We start from the raw sequence: 20,460 nt of genomic DNA on the forward strand, positions 1-20,460 counted from the left end.
TTCGCCGTGGCCTCTGCGCATGCTCTGTGCCAGGAGCCGGGGAGGCGGGCGCCCACGGCGCGTGCTCATTGCCAGCGCCACGCCCACCCGCCCGGCGGCGGCCGCCCCGCGCATGCTCAGTACCGCCCCGGCCGAGGCCGGAAGGGGTCGTGCGCCTGCGCGGCAGCCGCTGTCGGGGCGGGGGCGCAGGCGCGCTGAGGCCGCGCAGCCGGTGATGGCGGCCGTGGCGGAGTTGGGGGGTGCGGGCCCATGAGGCGGCCCAGGCCCCGCGCACCCAGCACAGCCAGGAAGGGGCGGCGGCGCCGCGGCTCACACCCGCGCCATGGCGGGCGTGTTCGACATCGACCTGGACCAGCCTGAGGACGCGGGTTCGGACGAGGAGCTGGAGGAGGGGGTGAGAGGGGGGAGCCCGAGCCGGCGCGGGGAGGGGAGCGGGAGGCCGCTGCGGGAGCGGCGCCAGGGGCGAGGCCTGAGGGGAGGGCGCGGGAGGCCGCCGGCGCCGGCGGGCAGGGGGTGCATCTCGCCGGCGGGCGGCCTGGCGGGGACACCGCGGAGGCGGGCTGGGGCCGCGCTGCGGCGGGGCGGGAGCCGGGCGAGGCGGAGCGCGGGGTCGGCCGCCGCCCTGGCCCCGCGCAGGTGAGGCGGCCGCGACCGCGCCCAAGCCGCCTGGAGCCGGGCGCGCTGCCCCGCCGGGGGAGGCAGCGCTGCGGCGGCAGCGGGCCCCGCGCCCGGCCCGGCCTCGTAGCGCCCGGGAGGCGGCCGGGGCGTTCCCGTCCGCCGGAGGGAGGCGGCGTCGCGCCCTTGGCCGGGAGCAGGTTTCAGGCAGCCGGTTAGCAGCGCTTCCCCGCCGAGGGTGCGGGCTGCGCCCAACTTGCGGGAGCCTTTTCCCGTGGAAGTTTTGCGGTGGATTTCTTAGCACAAGTGCCGCAGCGGGTTGGTGGTTTTTTTTTTTTTTTTTTTTTTTCCTTGTCACATGTTTTAACGTCAGTGTAGAGATGCTAATCTTTCTGGAACTGTATAAAGCCGGTGCTCTAGCGCCAAAATTAAAAGCAAAGCTTTAAAATGCTGCGTTAGGCGTCTGTATGGATCAACGTGCATCTCCATCTCATGCTTCCGTGAACGGTTCACCTTGTAATCTGTAGTTTGTCATTTTGTAATGTTCATATAGATTCTGTTAAGGCTTTGGGGGAAATTTTATTACAAGATCTCTGTTGATATTTTTCTAGTGCTACTGTTGCTTTTTTATCTTGTTTTGTATATTAAACATTTGCTATTGCTTAAACTGCTACTGCATTTATTTTTGTGCTATTTAAATACTGATGACATTCCTGGAGTCTTTGAGATAACCAAATGCTCTCTATCACAGTTGGAATACCCACACTAGGTATAAACTGTAGAGACATTGTTTGACAGCTGAAGGCTTGAACGATTCTCGGCCTGCAGGAAAAAGCACTGTTTGTCACCTCAAAAATCAATAAAGTACTTGGCTTAAAAGAATTACTTGCATCACACCGTTAATGTTGCCAAGAACAGGTTCTAAGGGGGTGGCAAGAAAGTTGAATTTGTTCTCTCTCGTGTTCCAATAATTCAGTCTCAGGGAACAATTAAAAAAATCGTTATTGTGGATTTTAAAAAATTGCTATGACTGAAATTTTTGTGGAACAACTGTGAACATGAATGCACATTGGCAACTTAATTTGGCTCTTAGGTGCCTTTTGGCAAACATAAAGGAGGGTGAGAATGGACTTGAAATTAAAACGGAACTGAAAAGCAAGGAATATAAGAGCAGGAAAGAAGGGAAGCATCAATGTAAGGGGAAAAATGTTTCACTGAAAGTTATCTCTGTAGGTGTTGTGCATGTCTTACAAGGATTGGAAAGACATTGCAGCCAGAGCAGTTGAGATCACTAAACTGGAAGTGAGCAAGGTGTAAAGCCTGGACTGTCTTTGTCTCATCTCTGTGGTGCTGGTCCCTGGTACCTCCTGAAAGCTGTAAACCTGGTAGTAGCAAGAACAGATGTGTTGTTTTGAATTGGCACAGCCATTCCGGAAAATCTGAAGAATTGTTTAAATGGAGAGTTTACACATAAGCCATATGGTTGTTTGCGCTAATTATTATGGTGAAAAAAACAGCCTTAATTTTTGTGTTTGTAATAAATGAAACAATACATATAGACTGAAGGACTGCTAGCCTTCCAGCCAGAACAGCGTTGCCTTTCTTGGTTTTGTGAAATGAGAAGAAATCCTGAAAATAGCGGAATGGTATCTGAAGTGAATTTTGTTCAAGTAAATACTGAGAATGAAAACCATAGTTCACAGGGGCAAGAAAAGCGTGTGTAAACTTTGCCAGAACCATTGGGTAACTTGAGAAGTTGTTCTAGGAACATGATGGGTGTTTATTCTCTGTGTTTGTTGAATTTTTTTAAATTCTTTTGTTGGCATCTAACAGTAGGGTCAAGGGCAGCTTTAGTGGGTTTTGTTGTGAAACAGATGTCAATAAGCTGGATTTCTCTAATAAATGTTATCACGAGGACATGAGCTAGCAACTCTTGACCTGGAAACAAACTTGAACTTTTGGACTCCATAATTGCTTGTGTGCTAGTAGGTGGAACCAGGAGTTAAATTCCCTTCTAGATCACCCACCAAAATAAACCAATGTCTGTAAACTTGAAATGGTTTGGAAACTATTGAAAGTTTCTAATTTTCTTTGGTTAGTGTTTTCACTTACATAATATTTTAAAATGCACTCCTTGGCTTGGTCTGCTTTTTGCAGATCTCTGTGTTGGGTTTTTTTTTTTCCTTCTGGTGCTCTGAATTTCACACATCACTCAATGTATCCGTAGGTTCCAGACTGTTTCTCACTAACTTGCAGTTGTTACTTCATGTACATATTTTTAAAAATAAAAATGTTAAGGTATAGTCTAAAGCCCATTAGAAGCTTGCCCATTAAATTCTACCTGTACCCATTACAGCTCTCTGCTTGGTTTGCACTTCTTTTGCCATGTAGAGTCACAATTATAGGGAAGTATTATCTTGCATAAGGGATCAAGCTGAAAATTCTTTGAAGAAAATATCTCTTTAGAATTGAACTACATTCTTTAATGGTGACTAGTTCTGATGTTGAAGTGCTTGAACCTTCTTCCGTAATATTTGCATGCATTAATCCGTCTGAATGAATATTGGTTAGAAAAGGTATTTAACATCAGAGTAAAGCTTAATTCTTTCATTACTATTGGGATTTGATTATTAGCAATATAGAATAATAAAACCTTTTCAGTAGATTGTTTCTAGTGCAGAGTTCATCTGCTTGCATATCCTTTACTATTCTTCTAATTTGCATAGTACTGTAATAGGATCTAAAAATTTGTATGTAAGAGCAACTGTAAAGAAAAATGCAGTACCTTAATGTTTTTCAAATTCACCTGGGGGTGTGTGAAATTGTTACCTCTAATATTTAACAATGCAGTCAGGTAAAACAGTGGTTCACTGTGTCACGGTTTCAGATATGTGGAAGTATTGCAAATCTTGCACAGAGTTTTGTAGATTTCTTATCTTCTACTGATAATTTATTATTCCTGACCTTTAGACTTGTTTAATTATATAATATAGTTATATATTATATAATTAAATGATATATATAGAATTATTTTTATATATATAATTTAAGAAGTTGTAAAACACATCGGAGCATTTATTTTTAAGGCTGCTTTTTTTCTTTTGTTATAATTAACCTTCCTTCTACCCCTCCCATCCCCAGGGTCAATTAAGTGAGAGCATGGACCATGGAGGAGTTGGCCAATATGACCTGTAAGTTGCTGCTAGAAAATGTTCTGTATCATTCATGCCAACTACATATAACTTCTAATTTTGTTACATTGTTAAGTTAAATAGAAAATTTTGTCATTCTTGTTCAATTTTGAGTTGTTTCTAGTCGTTTCACTATTTCTTCACATTAAAATTTGTGAATTGTATCTTGAAATATAATAATAATAAAAAAAAATTCTGGCAAAACTTTCTGTTTGTCTTTTAATCCTTGTTTCTCCTAACATATCTCTTGTACTGGAATAGTACTTGTAATATGAGTATAATGCACTGTCTGCAGAACATTGTATGTTCTGTTCATTTTATAAGGGCTCCAGCTGCAGAGTTGCGTGGCAGCCTGAAGCAGATGAGAAGTCAGAAGTTCCGATTTGACGTTCAGGAGACAGCTACCTTTAGCATTTCTTCCTTTATAGATTTCCAGATTGTTTCAGCATACCGTGTTGTGAGAAGAAAGCAATGATAGTTAAAACAGTTCAGTTATATTTGCTTTAGCAGGATCAGTCTGTTAGTCTTTTACCGAGCTGTAGCATAATTTAGAAGCATCATTAAATTATGGATCAGTCTTTTGTGGTATGTTCAGAGTTGTGAGACTTTTTCTGTTGCAGCTCTTTCTGCGAGATAGTTGTGTTATAGAAGTCTTACCATGACTGTTGGGACTGCTGAATGGGATCTGAAACTTAAACGTACCTTATAGCCTTGCCTTTACTTGAGGTCTTGTAGAAATATCAGTCCGTTTGAGGCTTTGGTCTTTTAAACTTAATTCTGGTGTAATACGGAGATTTATTATGCGTTAAAAAGAAGGAAACCGAAGGAAATCTTGGTACTATAAATCCCCAAAATTTGCAGATAATCTTTTCTGTGCAAGTTGCAACTTGCTGCTTTGCACACACCTAAACAAAATTTCTGATGCTGAGAATTCTCTGAATGTCCGAAGCAGTCATTCAGTTATGTCAGATACAGTATATGCTTTTTGGAAAGTAATTTGCTTGCTTGCTTTCATTTGATGGTTTTTGAGTATCAGGTAGTCTTATATTCTTGTTTCGGTTTTATCCAGTGGCATGGAACATTGTGAAAAATTTGAGATTTCAGAGACTAGTGTAAACAGAGGTCCAGAAAAGATCCGACCAGAGTGCTTTGAGTTACTACGCGTGCTTGGCAAAGGTGGCTATGGAAAGGTAAGGAACTCTTTTTCTGCAGAAGTAAATCCATTACACCGGAGGTGGCTAAAGTGCTTTGGCAAGGTCTAATCTTCCTGTCCTGTTTTCTGCAAAGTTCATTCCACCAGAAGGTAACCTCGGGGCTGCCAGGGTTGGTGCGGTGGGACCGAGGTCACTGGCAGAGCCTCACCAGCTGGTGGCAGTAGGTAATGTCCCAAACTGGTTCTGGTTCAAAGCACTAGCTCTTCTCCTTCAGGCAGCGTTGCAGTTTGTAGGTGATCTCATCTCTCTTTTGCAGAACTTTGTTTTTTCACTTGAGATAGCTAACACGGTAGTAATACGTGATTGCTTTTGTATTGGTGTTGTGTAGGTATTTCAAGTACGAAAAGTAACCGGAGCAAACACTGGGAAAATATTTGCCATGAAAGTTCTTAAAAAGGTAACCTGAGTGCTCATGTTTCGCTACTGTCGGAATCTAAAGAAATCTATTCCTCTCTTTAGCTGTTATAATTATCTAATTATATCATATACCTAAAATTAAACTTTTATCTGTGATATATACAGTTGTTATCCAGGTACAGTTGGAATTATAATTAGTCTTTAAAGTGTTTTGTCTGTGTAGTTCTTAGCAGCTAATTTAAATAGCTCTGGAGGTTCATTCCAACCTAAATTATTGTATGATTCTATGAAATAAATAAAGACCTAAACTTCCACAGGAAACCTGTCATGTATATATTGTGGTGAAATTTTCTTTTTTTAATGATGTTGCTGACTCATAGGTAGTGTTGTGAGTGTGTAGTAAACTCAGGATTGAACTAAATATAAAAGTCTGTCTTGTTTAGCATGTTCTTGTGCTCACATCTCTCTGCTCTTTGTAGGCAATGATTGTAAGGAATGCAAAGGATACAGCTCATACAAAAGCAGAGCGGAATATACTGGAGGAAGTGAAACATCCCTTCATCGTAGACTTAATTTATGCCTTTCAGACTGGTGGAAAACTCTACCTCATCCTTGAGTATCTCAGTGGTCAGTACATGAAATTGTTACAGGCTTCTTGGTATCTTACGTAACTGGGAATTTGGATTTCTTATTCTACTTCAGAAGGCCAGCTAACTATTGGCATGGTGTCTTAAAAATGTAAAATAGGTTAGTATTAAAAATACGTAGAAAAACATAAACCTTTCAGTTCAATAAAGATGAATGAAGCATAGTTATTTTTCATGACAGTACAGGAGAGGAGGGGTTTTAATACTTCTTCTTCCATCAGGCTTGTTAATTCCTGTATGTGACACTTAGATTCTGTGCAGTCATACAGAGTACCTGAGGTTTTAGTCCTTGCAGGTTCTTTGTGAAACAAGAAATCGTTATCTTTATTTCACAGATAGGGAAACAGACACAGATTAGAAGCAATTTGCTCAAGCTATAACAACAGAAGAAACAGGGACAGAAATGCTGCTGGCTTTTTCAGCTTGCTCTTTTGATTTCTTTTGGCATTTCTTTAGGTTGCTAGAATTCTGAGAATAACAGAATAGTAAGTTCTAAGTTGTTTTTTATGAAATAACTTTTTGTAGAGCAGGGCAGAATACCGTTGCATATAGTTTTTCTAGAATATAGACTTGACTGACTAAAAATGATACTTTATTGGAGTATAATCTCATTTTTCTCATGACAGGAGGAGAACTATTTATGCAGTTAGAGAGAGAAGGGATATTTATGGAAGACACAGCTTGGTAAGTGAAACTATTTTGGTAAATCGATAGTTTGGGGTTTTTTTTAAGTGCTTAAACTGTACACTCTGACTTTAAAAACTCTATATAACTACTCATTCATTTCATAGTATAGTGAAAAGAGCAGTTAACTGGGTTTTAGAAAGATGTGTGTTTTCCGTACTTACCAGTTTGTGCTGGTGTGACTCCAGTCTTACTACAGAATAGGGTCCATTGCTCGTTGCCAAGTGGGCTGTAGTCCATAGGGTTGTGGTAAAGGAGGTGGTTTGGGTGTTGGAGAAAAGACTCTGAAAGACTTGCTGTAAACGTAATTTTTTTTTTTTTTTTTTTTTTTGCTCTTGATCCACACACAATTTCACCAGCCAGTTACAGAATTTCCAAGTCACTGTAATGGCTGTATTCCAATGATCAGATGTGTGAAGTGATAAAGGTAATTATGCTAATGAAGGAGAAAAGGCCTTTTGAGTAGTGATATTTTATGTATAAGCAAGTTTAAATTATTCCTAGTTGATTAGGCTTCACACAACTGAATACAGTTGTATCTTCCCCACAGCGCATGCTGATAATGCCTCAGAAAAGCTTTGATGTGCCTATGGGGCTCTAATACTGTCCCACAGAGAGCACTCTGGGTGCTGCCAGTTACCTTCTGAGCTTTTTTTTTTTTCTTCAACTCTGCCATCTAGATGTTGTAATATGGATTGAAGCATATTTTAACCACTAACTGGTAAATTCAGATTCCTCCAGATATATTCATGATAAGATAGCTGCTGAACAGGTAAACCTAACACTGATGGTGTAATTTCGTAGTTCATCTCGAAGTCTGTGTGCCTTTTGGCAACCCAACTTCAAAGGCATCATTGTTTCTCTTGTTTATTCTCTGGTACACTTCTAATGATACTTTCAAGGAACTGTTGCTATGTACGTTAATAGTCTTAGTGCTTAAGATGCTTTGCATGATTGAGTATGTCTAATTTTGTGGTATATATTTCCTTCCAGCTTTTACTTGGCAGAAATCTCAATGGCACTGGGGCACTTGCATCAAAAAGGAATCATCTATCGTGATCTGAAGCCAGAAAATATCATGCTTAATCATCAAGGTAGAAATATAGTAACAGTTACATTGCCAGTCATTTGAAAACAGCTCTTGAAAGGTCACAACACTTCACTCTTACGTGAATTTCCTTAGAACAGTGGCATGTTTGTTACCACTCTTGGTGTAACTGAAGAATTGCCAAAGCTAATTGCTTGCCCTTAAACACAGCTTCTTTGGCTTTAATAGGCCACGGCAAGCTCTGAGTTCCATATGTATGGACACAGGCATTTTTTGAATGATTGACTTGCTACTTCTGCAGCTCTGAAATTTTTCTTCTACTCGGTTATTGGAAAGTACTTACAGATCTGTGTCTTCAGTGTAGCATCAGTGACGTTTTAGTAATGGAGATGAGGCGTTAGGAAAGGCAATTTAGGTAGGATGCTAGATCATCTGTAGCTGAAATGACTTATCCAGCTGTTGACACTTGACCTGACAGTAGCAGCAAATCTTGAATGCACTGTTACATTGACTATATGACACTGATTAGTTTGGCAGTCTGTACCATCCAGTATTTTCATGTTATCTTAAACCACTTACGTACTTAGTCTTAAGTCTTTGTACTGAATTATTCAGGACACTTTACAATTTGTTGAAGGTTGTTCTCTGAACTTGGAAGTAAGCAGTAAAATTCACTAGCCTACTTTCTTATCTGAATGATGCTCTACAATGTTTATGTTTCAATACATTTGTCTATACGTGAGTAAGTTTTGGTGGTTTGTCTTGTTTCTCTTCAAGTGGCAACACTCTCTCACGCAGGTATAATGCAGAGGTTTTATCTGTAAGTGTGATTTATAGCTGTATCGCTTTGTCAGACCATTGAAGGCATCTGGAAGTAGCTCAGAGTTACTACATATCCGTGTTAAAAATTCCTATTATTTTAATGTTACTTACATAAATGTCAGAATTCTGGCAAGTCTTAAATTTTATATATTTAATTTCAGGTCATGTAAAATTGACTGACTTCGGATTATGTAAAGAATCTATTCACGATGGAACAGTCACACACACATTCTGTGGAACAATTGAATACATGTGAGCTGCATGATGAAATAGAAAAGTGTTACTCTGGTCTGGGGGTAATGGCTAAATTTTGCCTTTTTTAACTGATGGTTCATATGTTCAGTTGCTTATGGAAATTTTACTTGATAAATGTGGTTTTGTTTGAAAACTAGTAGTCAGAATTAGTATTAAGCTTGTTAAAATACATTCATATTTTCCATTTTTCTGATTATAGGGCCCCTGAAATCTTGATGAGGAGTGGGCATAATCGTGCTGTGGACTGGTGGAGTTTGGGGGCATTAATGTATGACATGCTGACTGGAGCAGTAGGTGCACAGTTATAATTGCATGTATTTCTCTTTGTAGCTTTTGTAGTTACCTGTATTCTAATTCAGATGCATGTATAAATATATATATATTTGTATATATACAAACTGCAAGTAAGAAATATAACTAAAATACGGCTACACTTAACATTGACTGCGGTCACGAGCCGCTTTCATCCAAACAGTTATTTAGAAGTCCGATTTGCAGTAATGTTATCTGCTTTATAAATTACTGAAGTGAGTTCTGTGTACACAAACAAGAGACCTGAACAAGTCCTATTTTTTCTCCTGTTACAATGGTGCTTTCTAGCCTCCTTTCACTGGGGAGAACAGAAAGAAAACAATTGACAAGATTCTCAAGTGTAAACTCAACTTGCCTCCCTACCTCACACAAGAAGCCAGAGATCTGCTTAAAAAGGTAGAATCTTAATGAATGTCAGTACTACATGTGTATGTAGAAAATAGAAATATAATATGACTATGGCTATTCAGTCCGTGCTTGTTTTACTATCTATGAGTATTGGTTTGCGTGGTACAGAAAGTGATTTGCCTTGAAAATACAATTGTTTTGTAAAGAATGCAGAATTTCTGACTGTTCGGTGTTCATTCTGCGTGGTATTCATTCAAATGATGATTCATGTCAGAACTAGTCCAGTCATAATGGCATAACTAATTTTTCTTCTTTGGATGTTATTTCTCCTTAAGCTGCTAAAAAGAAATGCTGCCTCACGTCTAGGAGCTGGTCCTGGAGATGCTGGAGAAGTTCAGGTAACTTTTGCTTAACTTAAGAATTCTTAATTTACCTCACTGAAAATAAAACAGCTTTGAGGGTACATCAGGGAAGGAGAGTACGTCTGTTCTGAAGTGTAATGAGCAAAAAGGCAGCCACATGTGACAGCTAATCAAAATGTGAATGCTTTAAAGAAAGCAGCTGTCTACCTATTTTGATCATTTGAGATTTGGAAAGTAACTTTTATTCTTCAGCTCTATCTTCCAGTCGATCTTTTCTACTCGTTGCACAATGCTAATTGTACAGTCAGCCGTGGAAGAGCGATGATACTCTCACAGTCTGATGAAAAACCTGCCAGCCCTTGCATTTAGTGCAGCCCTTTCAAGGGAGGAGTGTTGTTAGTTTGCATTCAGTGTGGCACAGTTAAAAGTTAAGGCAGAGGCCTAGTTCCTGTTGCTTCCAGCTTGACTTTTTGTGGTGAGATGAACAATGTACTAAAGAGTCCTCCTTATTTCAGTGTGCTGATAATTTGTCATTAATACAGTGTTTTGTCATTATTTTTAGATATCTAACTTTTACGTTGAAAAATGCAGAGGTATTTTGCATGCAAACTGGCTTTTTCTAATACTTTCAAGGAAAACATGATAGGGAAATATGTTATCTGACTTGGAGGTATGGTATCAATTTTCAGCTCTTCCAGCTACTCTGATGTAGTGCTGCAGAATATATGACACGAGGTCCATGCGTGATTTTGGAAAGAAAGACACCACAGAGAGGGTCTGAAAAGAACATGCTTAATTCTTAAATGAGTGTGATTTATACTCAGAAGGCAGATTATGACTCTCTGCTGTTGGTAACTCTTGTAGGCTCACCCGTTCTTCAGACACATTAACTGGGATGAGCTGTTGGCACGAAAGGTGGAACCTCCTTTTAAACCCTTATTGGTACGTACTCAGAATGCTGTGAGATACTCCTTGTATGCCTTTAGGAAAGGTCTTAAACAATGTGGAGTCTAAAACTTAGGAACGTTCACTTGTACAAACTGGAGTGCCATTGACTTCTGGTACTTTCAACAGTTAAATGCATCAACTTAGGTTACTGGTTCTCAGATTCACTCTTGTCAAATTAAAGATGGCAGATCTACCACCGGATCTACCAGATATACTACCTCATGCAGACTTTTTCTTTTCTTCCTGAGAACTGGTGCTGTATCAACAATTAAAAAAACCTCTTTATTTTAAATCTCCACCCAGTATGAAATACTGGCTGTCATGAGCGTGTTCTGTGTTCTGCTACTCTGTGGTCAAGGGACTCATCCATCACTGGAATAAGATCTTGCTTTTTTATGTGAGAAGGTGGCAAAAATCAGCTAAGAGCTAATATCCTTCTCTTCAGAGTCTCCTGGAGGAAGAAAGTTCTGCTTCAGTTTTACTTCCTCCTGCTTCTAATCTGTAGGTTAAACAGACTTGCAAGTGCGGTTACCTCTGAATTTCTGCTTCTAATACTTAATAGAAACTAAGATGATAAATAGTTGCTAAGCAAAAGTAAATGAAGTCACCTAATTAAGCATTTTGTATGTTTGCTTATTAATATTTACAGTGCATCTTGTGCATTATAGGCAGTAATTAAAGTTTGCCTCAAACCAGCGATGTGATGAATAAGCCTTTATTATCCTATCTTATGTTTTGATGGTAGGATGTCTGTCTTTTTTTTCCCCTCTGGGTACAATTAGCTACAGCAGCAATGGGTGTTGCCACCCCGATAGTTCCTGACTGCGAAAAATCTCACTTTAAACTGACTTAGGCATTGCTAATGTTGAGCATGGGGACTCCAGACCTTTTTTCCTCACCTTTTTGAATGAAATTCAGAATGACACAAGACTGCTGTTTCCAAATGAATTATCTGAAGATAATTTGGGGTTTTATGAACGTTATTTGTACAAACCAGATGGTTTTTGAGAACGTGCTTCCACGGTTGCGCAAAGGCCTGCACAAATGAATACCCACTGCCTTTTCAGTTACACTGAGGAATGAGAGAAGGGATTGTGGAATGATGTCTGTTGTTCTTTGACTGAAGAAAACACTATTCTTCATAGTCACTTATTCGAGATTTGTCATCTATCCCTCACAGCATAAACACTTCTGTATTTGCAAAAATGGGGTGAAATTATCTGGAGAGGCTTCCAAAAACTTAATAGTTGCAACTGTTCTATACTGGTTGTAACGAGGGCTGAACTTGCGAGAGACTGGCATTGTATTTCTAAAAGTTTTTGTTTGTAATTTGAGATTTTTTTTTTTAAAGGCATCTTTTTAATTTATGTTCCTTTTTGATCCATAATTTTTGCCCCTCCCCCTTGCCTTTATTTCTCAGTGTCAGTGCCCATAGTGACCTCCCACTGGCAGCGACAGGATTCCGACACCACTCCAGGGTTTTACTACAGCAGAACTCTGCCAAAAATCTATGGAATGAACTCCATCCAGAGGCTACACTGATCACCGCTAAGCCATTTGGTTGATATCTGTAATATAAACCCTTAATCATTTTGTTTTTGCAAAGCAATCTGAAGAGGATGTGAGCCAGTTTGATTCAAAGTTTACACGTCAGACACCTGTTGATAGCCCAGATGACTCTACTCTCAGTGAAAGTGCCAACCAGGTCTTTCTGGTAAGTGAGCCAGGGACGAGTGTATAACGACTGTGCAGAGGTATGTGGTGTTACTTGGAAACAGTAGGGCATTTCAGGTAAATGAATTCTACTGAATCTTAACACCTGATACTTGAAGCAAACTGTCAAAATTTTAAACACACGTTCTGCGACAGATTTGAAATGTTTAAGGGCTTGGGAAATAGTTTGATTATTGCTGACGTTATCTTTATATAGATAAATCAGCCAACAAACACTGCTTACCTTCTGAAATGTCAGCATTCTAATTCATAGTGGCATTGTGAACCCTGGGCATGTGATTGCTTTCATAGTCATGCAGAGAGAACAATGTCCATTCTATAGATCAAAATTAATTAAATTGAGCATGCCTGTGGGAATCTGTGATGTGTGTAGAAATATCTGGGGTGTGCAGGCACCCGGGTGAGGAACTCCCTAAACCTGTTTGCTTCAGGAAGTGAGTAGAAGTTTGTATGTCTACATTTACTCTCCTATTTATAATTATTTCATGCCAGTCATAACTGTACAAGTGATCATAAATGTAAATCTTGCCTGTAAGTTACAGTGCGTTCCTTCCTGTTTTGCAGGGTTTTACGTATGTGGCTCCATCTGTACTTGAAAGCGTAAAAGAGAAATTTTCTTTTGAACCAAAAATTCGATCACCTCGCAGATTCATAGGTAGCCCTAGGACACCAGTCAGGTATCTTTTTTTTTTTTTTTTTTCTTTTTTGTAATACACTTTTTGGCAAGTAGTTGAAATAGATCTGCACTAAAAATAAAAAATGCGGCCTTTCTTCTCAGTAAGCCCATCACTTCCATTAGAAGTGCAGCATTGATCCTGTTTTACAAACCACATTATTAGAGACAAATCTATGGCGTTTGGCAGCACAAGAAGTACTAATTTGCTTGCTGTTCAGTGCTGATACAGCCTCACAGTCTGGTGACCTTGGTACACCATTCCTCTAGAACTGTCTCAGAACATCCTAAGTACTTATGTGCCGCTAAAGAATCATGTTAGTACAGAAAATTCCTTCTGCAATCATCTAGAAATAAATCCTCACTACTCAGATGAGAGAATTTTACTTTACAAGAGACTGTGGTAGAAGCTAGACATGGAAACTTTCTCAAACTTCTGGAAGTGGAAGGAAGAATTATAAATGCTTCTCAATAGGCATTTGAGCTCAGCTTCCTGCAGAGTAAAGGACGTACCTTGGTGCTGTGTGTATCTTCATCTCTGATTTTTATATTTCTTGTTTTAAAGCCCTGTAAAGTTTTCCCCTGGGGAATTCTGGGGAAGAGGTGCTTCTGCCAGCGCATCAAATACTCAGACACCTGTGGAATATCCAATGGAGACAAGTGGAATAGAACAAATGGATGTGACAGTCTGTGGAGAGGCCTCAGCACCACTTCCAATCCGGCAACCAAACTCTGGGCCATATAAAAAACAAGCTTTTCCCATGATTTCCAAACGACCAGAGCACTTGCGCATGAATCTATGACGACACAATTTTTTTAAGCCTTTGAAGGTGGAAAACAAAGAATGGACATAAGCCCCCTTGAAGTTGAAATATGAGGGCTTGTATGGTTTACTTTTAAAAAGTGACAGTATCAAAGAGTCAGTCATTGCACAGAGCGACTTGGAAAGCAAAGAAAAATGGATTTTTTTCTGTCAATCAATGGTGCATAAAAAACTTTAGAAAATGGTATTGCAGAACTCTAGGCACATCATCCAACTGATTCGCAGTGACATCTTCTCACCTTATCAAGGATTTTTCAGCTTGATAGCTTGAAACTGACAGTATTAAGGGTCAGGATGTTGCTTCAGAATCACTGGTCTAGTCATGAATGTGTCAAGGAGGGTTAGCCCTTTCACTAGGCAGAGTATGAAATGCCTACATGCTTGCGTCTGAGGAATAATTAGCATGCAAGCTTGGTTAAGCTGTTTCCTACAATGGGGTGGAATCAAAGATGAAAGATAAAATTAATTGGTATTTCACATTCAAAACATAATGAGTTTTTTATATATATAAAAAAAATATATATTTTTCAAATAGATTTTTTGATTCAGCTCATTATGGAAAGTATCCCAAAATTAAAAATGCAAAATAATTGGTTGCTGTGAAGAAAGTAAAGGCTCTAGTTCTGATTCTTCTCCTCGTGAAACAACAAATCAATAAGTGAATCACTCAATTACCAGCTTGGCAATGTGGGGTGGGAGAGAACTGTTTCACTTGCTTACCCAGCTGAAATACCTGTTCCTGCAAAGACAAATGGATCTAATCAAATGGCAATGCTGCTATGTTCTAGGCTTAACTGGAAGCCATGGGCTCACATACATACATGTCCTGCTTATTTCATCCTTGTCCTCAGCAGACATTTCACTGGGAAACATCACTTTTGTATACGCTAGTCCTTAGACGGAGACAGCTGAATATGTTCAGATTCTTACCCATATAAAAGATCAGGAAAAAGTGCATTGGAAAACAAGGTCAGTAGAAACATATAGGAAGTACCACAGGAAACATATACAAATTCCACATGGTATAACGAAATAAACCTTTTTGTAATCAGTGGGTAAGAATTTGAGGATTTTTTTTTTTAAATAAAATTTTGCGTATGGGAGTTCCCTGCCATTATACATTTCTAAATTTATCAATTTTTTTCTATGCTGGGGCAATAAATTTGCTGATTGTATGAGAAAAGTGTTAAATGGCCTTTCAGTGAATGTCTTCCACAGTGGGTCAGAACTTTAGCAACTTAATTTAGGAAACATGTTCTAAGGACACTATTTATGTTTTTGAAATTGTCACAATCTGTACAAATGACTTACAGGTACAAAGAATAAAATAAAGGTAACTTTACCTTACTTAAATACTTCCTGCCTTAAAGAAAGCATTTCCATGAACATAGCTGGTGAAAGGGTTAATATCTGCAGAGCTTTACACTAGTTAGAGTGTGTATGGTGTGTGCGTGTGTGTGTATATGATCATGCAACTGCATACAAGTCCTGTCACTTTTTGCCTGCCACACGTTGCATTATCTTTAGTCAAACTGTGCAAAGTCTACTTCTAGCGTTTCACAACAGTAGGGATTTTTTTATAGATTCTGCTTACTCTGTGTATACTGAATCTTTTTGAGCCATAGGATCCAAGCCATAAAACTCTCTAAGCATGTTGAATCCAATCAGAGTGCTGTTTTCTAAAATTTGCAAGTCAGAAGGATTCATCAGTATCTCATTGATACTAATAAAGAACCAACAAAAAAGATGGTTATGATCAGAGCAAAATTTTTTTTTTTCCTTCCTGATAAGCCTTTTGTTGGAAAATTTCTTTATTTAGTTTTATAAAGAAAATCAAGTTACCTTACAGTGACCCAAATTGTACTGGCAGATTGCCTTTTTTCCCTTTGGTAATACAGCCACCGGTGACATGTTGTGAAACTGAAATCAAAGTGCTCCTGTGTGTTTGTATTATGCGTATTTGCAAATACTCAACACTTCAAGCAGTGCCTGTCTGTGCCACTTGTTAACATAGGTTTCCTAACATGTTTACTGAGTATAAAGGAACTTGGTTTTAAAAAATTTTTTTTTTTTTTTTTTTTTTTTGAGGCAGATCTCTCTTGGTCCTAGTTACAGCTAACGGTTGCTTTTGGTTGGCTGGATGTATTGTCCAGTAGAATTGGTTTAATATGGCTGGCAAGAATGGCAAGAGTTGTTTGTCTGAGTTCACTGATTAATTACAGATACAATTCATTGGTTTTAAAAGTAAATTTCATGTACTGTCAATGTTTCATCCCATAGATTATGAGTTTAATTCCCTACCATAACTGTGAAACTTTTGGAGTGTGACTCAGACAGCAAGCACACACTATGCAATATGGTTTATCCTGTATTTATTTGTAAAAATATCAGACATAGATCCTCTATATATATATAATAGTGTCAAAATTACTAGTCGTGAACTAAGGGGAGTGGAGTTCTAGCTCCTGTCTGGCTATTTCAGATAAGTGCAGAATGCATTGAATATTGGAGAGCTTAACAAGTGCTTTCTTTTGTTCATTTAAAAATGTCTTAAATTTTTCATTAGAGTATAGAATCTTATTTTTTTTATTTTGTACAAGCTGCGCTTTTTTAATTATAATCACTGAAAAATTCACTATAATTTGATTTTATAGGATTTTTGTAGCATTACAAAAATATAGTAAAACTGAGGTTAATACCTGTTGTGGCTAACCATATAAAAGTATTAAATCTTAAACTTGAACAAAAGTCATATTTTTTTTTACCAGATGTTAAATAGGGGAATATTTTGTTCCGCAGGTCATTATCACAAAAGGTTTATAGGTCAGCTGTGTTACCAGCAGTTTTTCTTTTCCCATTTGATGCAGAAACTATTCTGGTATAAGATATTCAGAATTTCATCATTTTTCTCTGTGGGAGTGATGCATACATTTGATGCCATTCGTGTACTAAATTGTAATTTTGGGAATGCTGGAATAATTCCTACCAAGACTGTCTTAATTGTGCCATCTGACATTTGAATGTCATCCTGGTATTAGCTCATAATAAAAGATAAAAATAAATGAGTCAATTGTTCTTTTCAATATCCCTTTTTTTTGCCTTGCTATCTAAAAGCTGAACTGCTGGAGAACATTTAGTATTTGAGTCCACTCTAACTATACAGTGGATGTTTACTTTGGGACTATTTTCTTTTTAATATTAACTCCCAACCTGCTCTCACTGTTAATCAGAAAGTGCATCAAACTCTGAGGGAGACTGCTATTGTTCTTAGGACAGATGCTTGGGTTTTGATGGTTGTTTGTTTTTTTTTTTAAAAAATCTGTCTCTACAGCAGGATAGTTGCTGTTTCATTTTCCCAGTTTAGAGGGAAATCCTTTACCCTCAGGGGTAGAGGAGAAGTTATTAAGAAGGCGGCAAATTACTTAACGATTCTTCCTGCAGATCCTTGATGGTATACTGTATGCAGTTCCTATATATGAACTTCTACAGATTGTTTTCTTCTAGATTAACGTGGCTTTGTAGCCGTCTTCAAGAAACAAACTTGAGCTGCCTTGGTAGAAATAAAGGTAATCCCTATTCTGTTTTCATCTTTCACAGTTTACTGGAACTAAATATACTCAACTGCTGAATAAGATGGATGTGAATAGCAATTAAATGCAAATTTAAACATATGCTAATCCAAGTGACCTATTTTTTTTTTTTTAATCAGAAGTAGGTAGGCCCCAAGTGTAACTGGATCTAAATCATTGTCTTTCATGACAGCTTGGAAGGGAGAGGGAGGGAGGAGGAATTCCACTTAGAACTTAAAGGACCTGACATGCCAGTTCTGATCCGTCTGGCTTACCAAGGGGCTGGTACCTTCCCCTAGGTTCTTGGGCTCTTAAAAAGTGGCTACTGATTGCCCTTTGTCAACCTCTTCTTTGTTCTGTCTCCTGCAGAGTCAGACATGTGCTGGGTGTCTGGAGAGCAGGGCAGCTACCCTGGCCTGAGTGGGCTTGATGAGGAAGAGCTGCATCTTAATAGCAGGGTGCCAACAAGTGGATCAGAGAGGATGTCATTCATGGATGTAAGTTACTCACTTTCTTCCCTCTCCGTAACTAAGATGAGAATGACTTGTTTCGTTTATGAAGTGTAAATCTAAACTGGTTGAGCGAAATCTCTTTTTAGTTCTTTGTTTTAATAAAATGTGTTTGATAAGATTACTGGGTTTGAATAATTTTCACTGGATCTTAAAGGAAAAAAAATTCATCAACAGAGTATAACTAAGTCAGCTTGTTCCCTGGTCCTCTCTCCGACCAACAACCACCCTTATCCTAGTAAGATGATGTTACTACTATGTAGTAGACAAAGATCAGCAACAATCCAGGGTTGACTTAAAGCACTGACACCATGTTTTGTTGTGCTCCGTGAAACAGTCCTGGTGAACTTTACAGGCCAGATGACACTGTGGAGTTCTTGTGTTGATTTTTTTTCTTAACCACAAGTGTAATACTTCTAAATTAGTTTTGTATTTCTTAGTAATAACACTGGCCTTGCATATGGTCCTTGATGCCTTAATTCCTCAATGTACAGTATCTGTCCTAGATATTGAACTACCTCTTGAGGTAAGTAGTTTATAAATACTGATGTTCTATACCAAAGGAATATTTAGTTCAGGCTAATTGCTTTCAAATGTTCCTGCATATTTGAATGTATATGTGTAAAGCAGCATGTTCCTTGATCTGTAACCACCTTCCTAGTTCATCTCAGGTCTGCCAGTGCAAGGTGTTGGTCCTGACAGACCACTCAGCTTTGCGCTGTCCTAGAATCATCGATTCCATGATGAAACAGGAAGCTTCCCTCTCACTCTTCTCTGCCACATAAGCAATGGGGCTGCTATTTACTCGTCTGAGGGATAAGGCAGTAAGAAAGCATACTTGTTTCTCAGATCTTTTCCCTTAGTCAGCAAGGTAGTGGCTCTGCTTTCGACACAACTGTTTCTATCAAGCAGCTGGTGCACGTCAGAATCTGTACCTTCCCAGTTAGTATTAGGGTTAGGACTAGGTGATTTAGACCTATTGTTCTAAAAAGACTTTTGAAAGTCCATCTCAGAATACTGGAATTGTGATGAATGACTACCCATTACTGGTAGGCAATGGATTTAATCAATATTCAAGTATTAGGAAGTGCATTTCCTTGCTCTAACGTCATGTCCAAGTCTAATGAATTATAGTTTGTATTTTCTCAGAGAGGATTTGTGAATTAAAAAGTGATTAAGTGGTTGGTATTAGCATTTCAGGAAAAGCTAATCCAGGATAACTTACAATTTTTATTTTGCCCAGTGTTTTAGAAAGGGTTGGTTATTGCATCTGCACTTACGAAGTGTATTGGGCTTAGTCACGCATTTTACTCACACAAGCAAAGCTTTTTTAAAGGTGCTATTTGTTGACTAAATGAAATACATTGTTTACACAGTACTCGCACAATATTTGTATGAAGAAAAAAACCCCTTAAAACACCCTTTAGCTAAACTGTATGTTCATGATTAAATTTGGAAAAGTCTAAATATGATTGTGTAACCAAGTGAGCTGCCAAAGTCTCTGTGGGCCCATCAGAGATTCAGAATCCAGCCTTAAATTCCCCCTACTCTTTTTTTGTTCCTTGACTGATTCAGTTCTTGTCCATCTCTCAAGAGGAGTTCTGCTGCAGCAGCAGTCTGAATATCAGCACCGATGAAATTTAAATAACAAACAGTTCTGATCTTGTAGGAACTTCAGCTGCAAGCTAAGGCATAGCTAGATCTCTCTGAGGAAACAAAGAGCAGTTTGTTCTGACAGTACTGGAGGTACAGGCACAAGCCCGTTACGGCACAGCTCTGGCTGTGGCCAATTTCCAAGTCTTCCCTGCCACCCTCAGGACTGCTCTAACCCCATTCAGCTGTACATTCTCCAAACTAAGTACCTCACCTGCTGGGAGAGGCTTCCATGAGAACCAGGCTCTTCTACTCCCATAAGTTTCCAATTACAGACTTAGGAACTTTTGCCTGTTTTCTTTAATCTGGAGTCTTTCCCCAGTCACTCAGATAGCACGGTGGAACAACCATAGGGCACACTTACTCTGAACTGCAGTCAACTTCAAACAAAAATAACAATTAGCAAATATGCAGCATGCTATAGCAAAAGCAAGCTTGAACATAAAATGATACGTCTTAGCTTGAATCTTCCATGTCATTACATTTTTATTCAGAATACTAAATTCTACTAGTATTAGACTCCTAGCTGTACCTTTAAGGGCACTCTCCCATCATGCCCTGTCAGCCCTATAAATCTGGCTGTGTCAGCTGTAACTTTACAGTACTCAGTCACTGCCTGGCCATTTGAGTTGCTACATCATTCATCAAGTAAGTGTTTAACTTTTAAGTTCTGCTTTTTCCCGAACTTAGAAGTTT

At 39.1% G+C, this 20,460-nt stretch overlaps 1 protein-coding gene across 3 annotated transcripts; it reads left to right on the forward strand.

Moving 5' to 3' along the window:
- Nucleotides 1-180: 180 nt before the first annotated feature.
- RPS6KB1 (ribosomal protein S6 kinase B1) lies at nt 181-17,098 on the forward strand. 3 transcript variants are annotated; one of them, XM_074890411.1, is made up of 15 exons: nt 181-394; nt 3,757-3,806; nt 4,876-4,996; nt 5,349-5,417; nt 5,857-6,004; nt 6,651-6,708; nt 7,702-7,802; nt 8,740-8,830; nt 9,033-9,123; nt 9,434-9,541; nt 9,829-9,891; nt 10,720-10,797; nt 12,410-12,517; nt 13,102-13,214; nt 13,776-17,098. In XM_074890411.1, exons 1-15 carry the CDS (start codon nt 323-325, stop codon nt 14,011-14,013), a joined length of 1,509 nt encoding a protein of 502 aa, XP_074746512.1. In that variant the 5' UTR covers nt 181-322; the 3' UTR covers nt 14,014-17,098. The 3 variants fall into 3 exon arrangements, with proteins under 3 accessions (XP_074746512.1, XP_074746513.1, XP_074746514.1); XM_074890412.1 differs by lacking the exon at nt 10,720-10,797; XM_074890413.1 differs by lacking the exon at nt 4,876-4,996 and having other exon boundaries at nt 374-394.
- Nucleotides 17,099-20,460: the final 3,362 nt, after the last annotated feature.

This window comes from Strix uralensis, chromosome 20 (assembly GCF_047716275.1).
Source record: "Strix uralensis isolate ZFMK-TIS-50842 chromosome 20, bStrUra1, whole genome shotgun sequence".
Taxonomy (NCBI): domain Eukaryota; kingdom Metazoa; phylum Chordata; class Aves; order Strigiformes; family Strigidae; genus Strix; species Strix uralensis.

Bases quoted from the DNA above. Each gene is read 5' to 3' on its own strand.
- RPS6KB1 (XM_074890411.1), top strand. From the start codon at position 323: ATGGCGGGCGTGTTCGACATCGACCTGGACCAGCCTGAGGACGCGGGT. The intron at 8,831-9,032 runs GTGAGCTGCATG...TTCTGATTATAG, and splicing joins TGTGGAACAATTGAATACAT to GGCCCCTGAAATCTTGATGA. The intron at 10,798-12,409 runs GTACGTACTCAG...GTTTTTGCAAAG, and splicing joins CTCCTTTTAAACCCTTATTG to CAATCTGAAGAGGATGTGAG.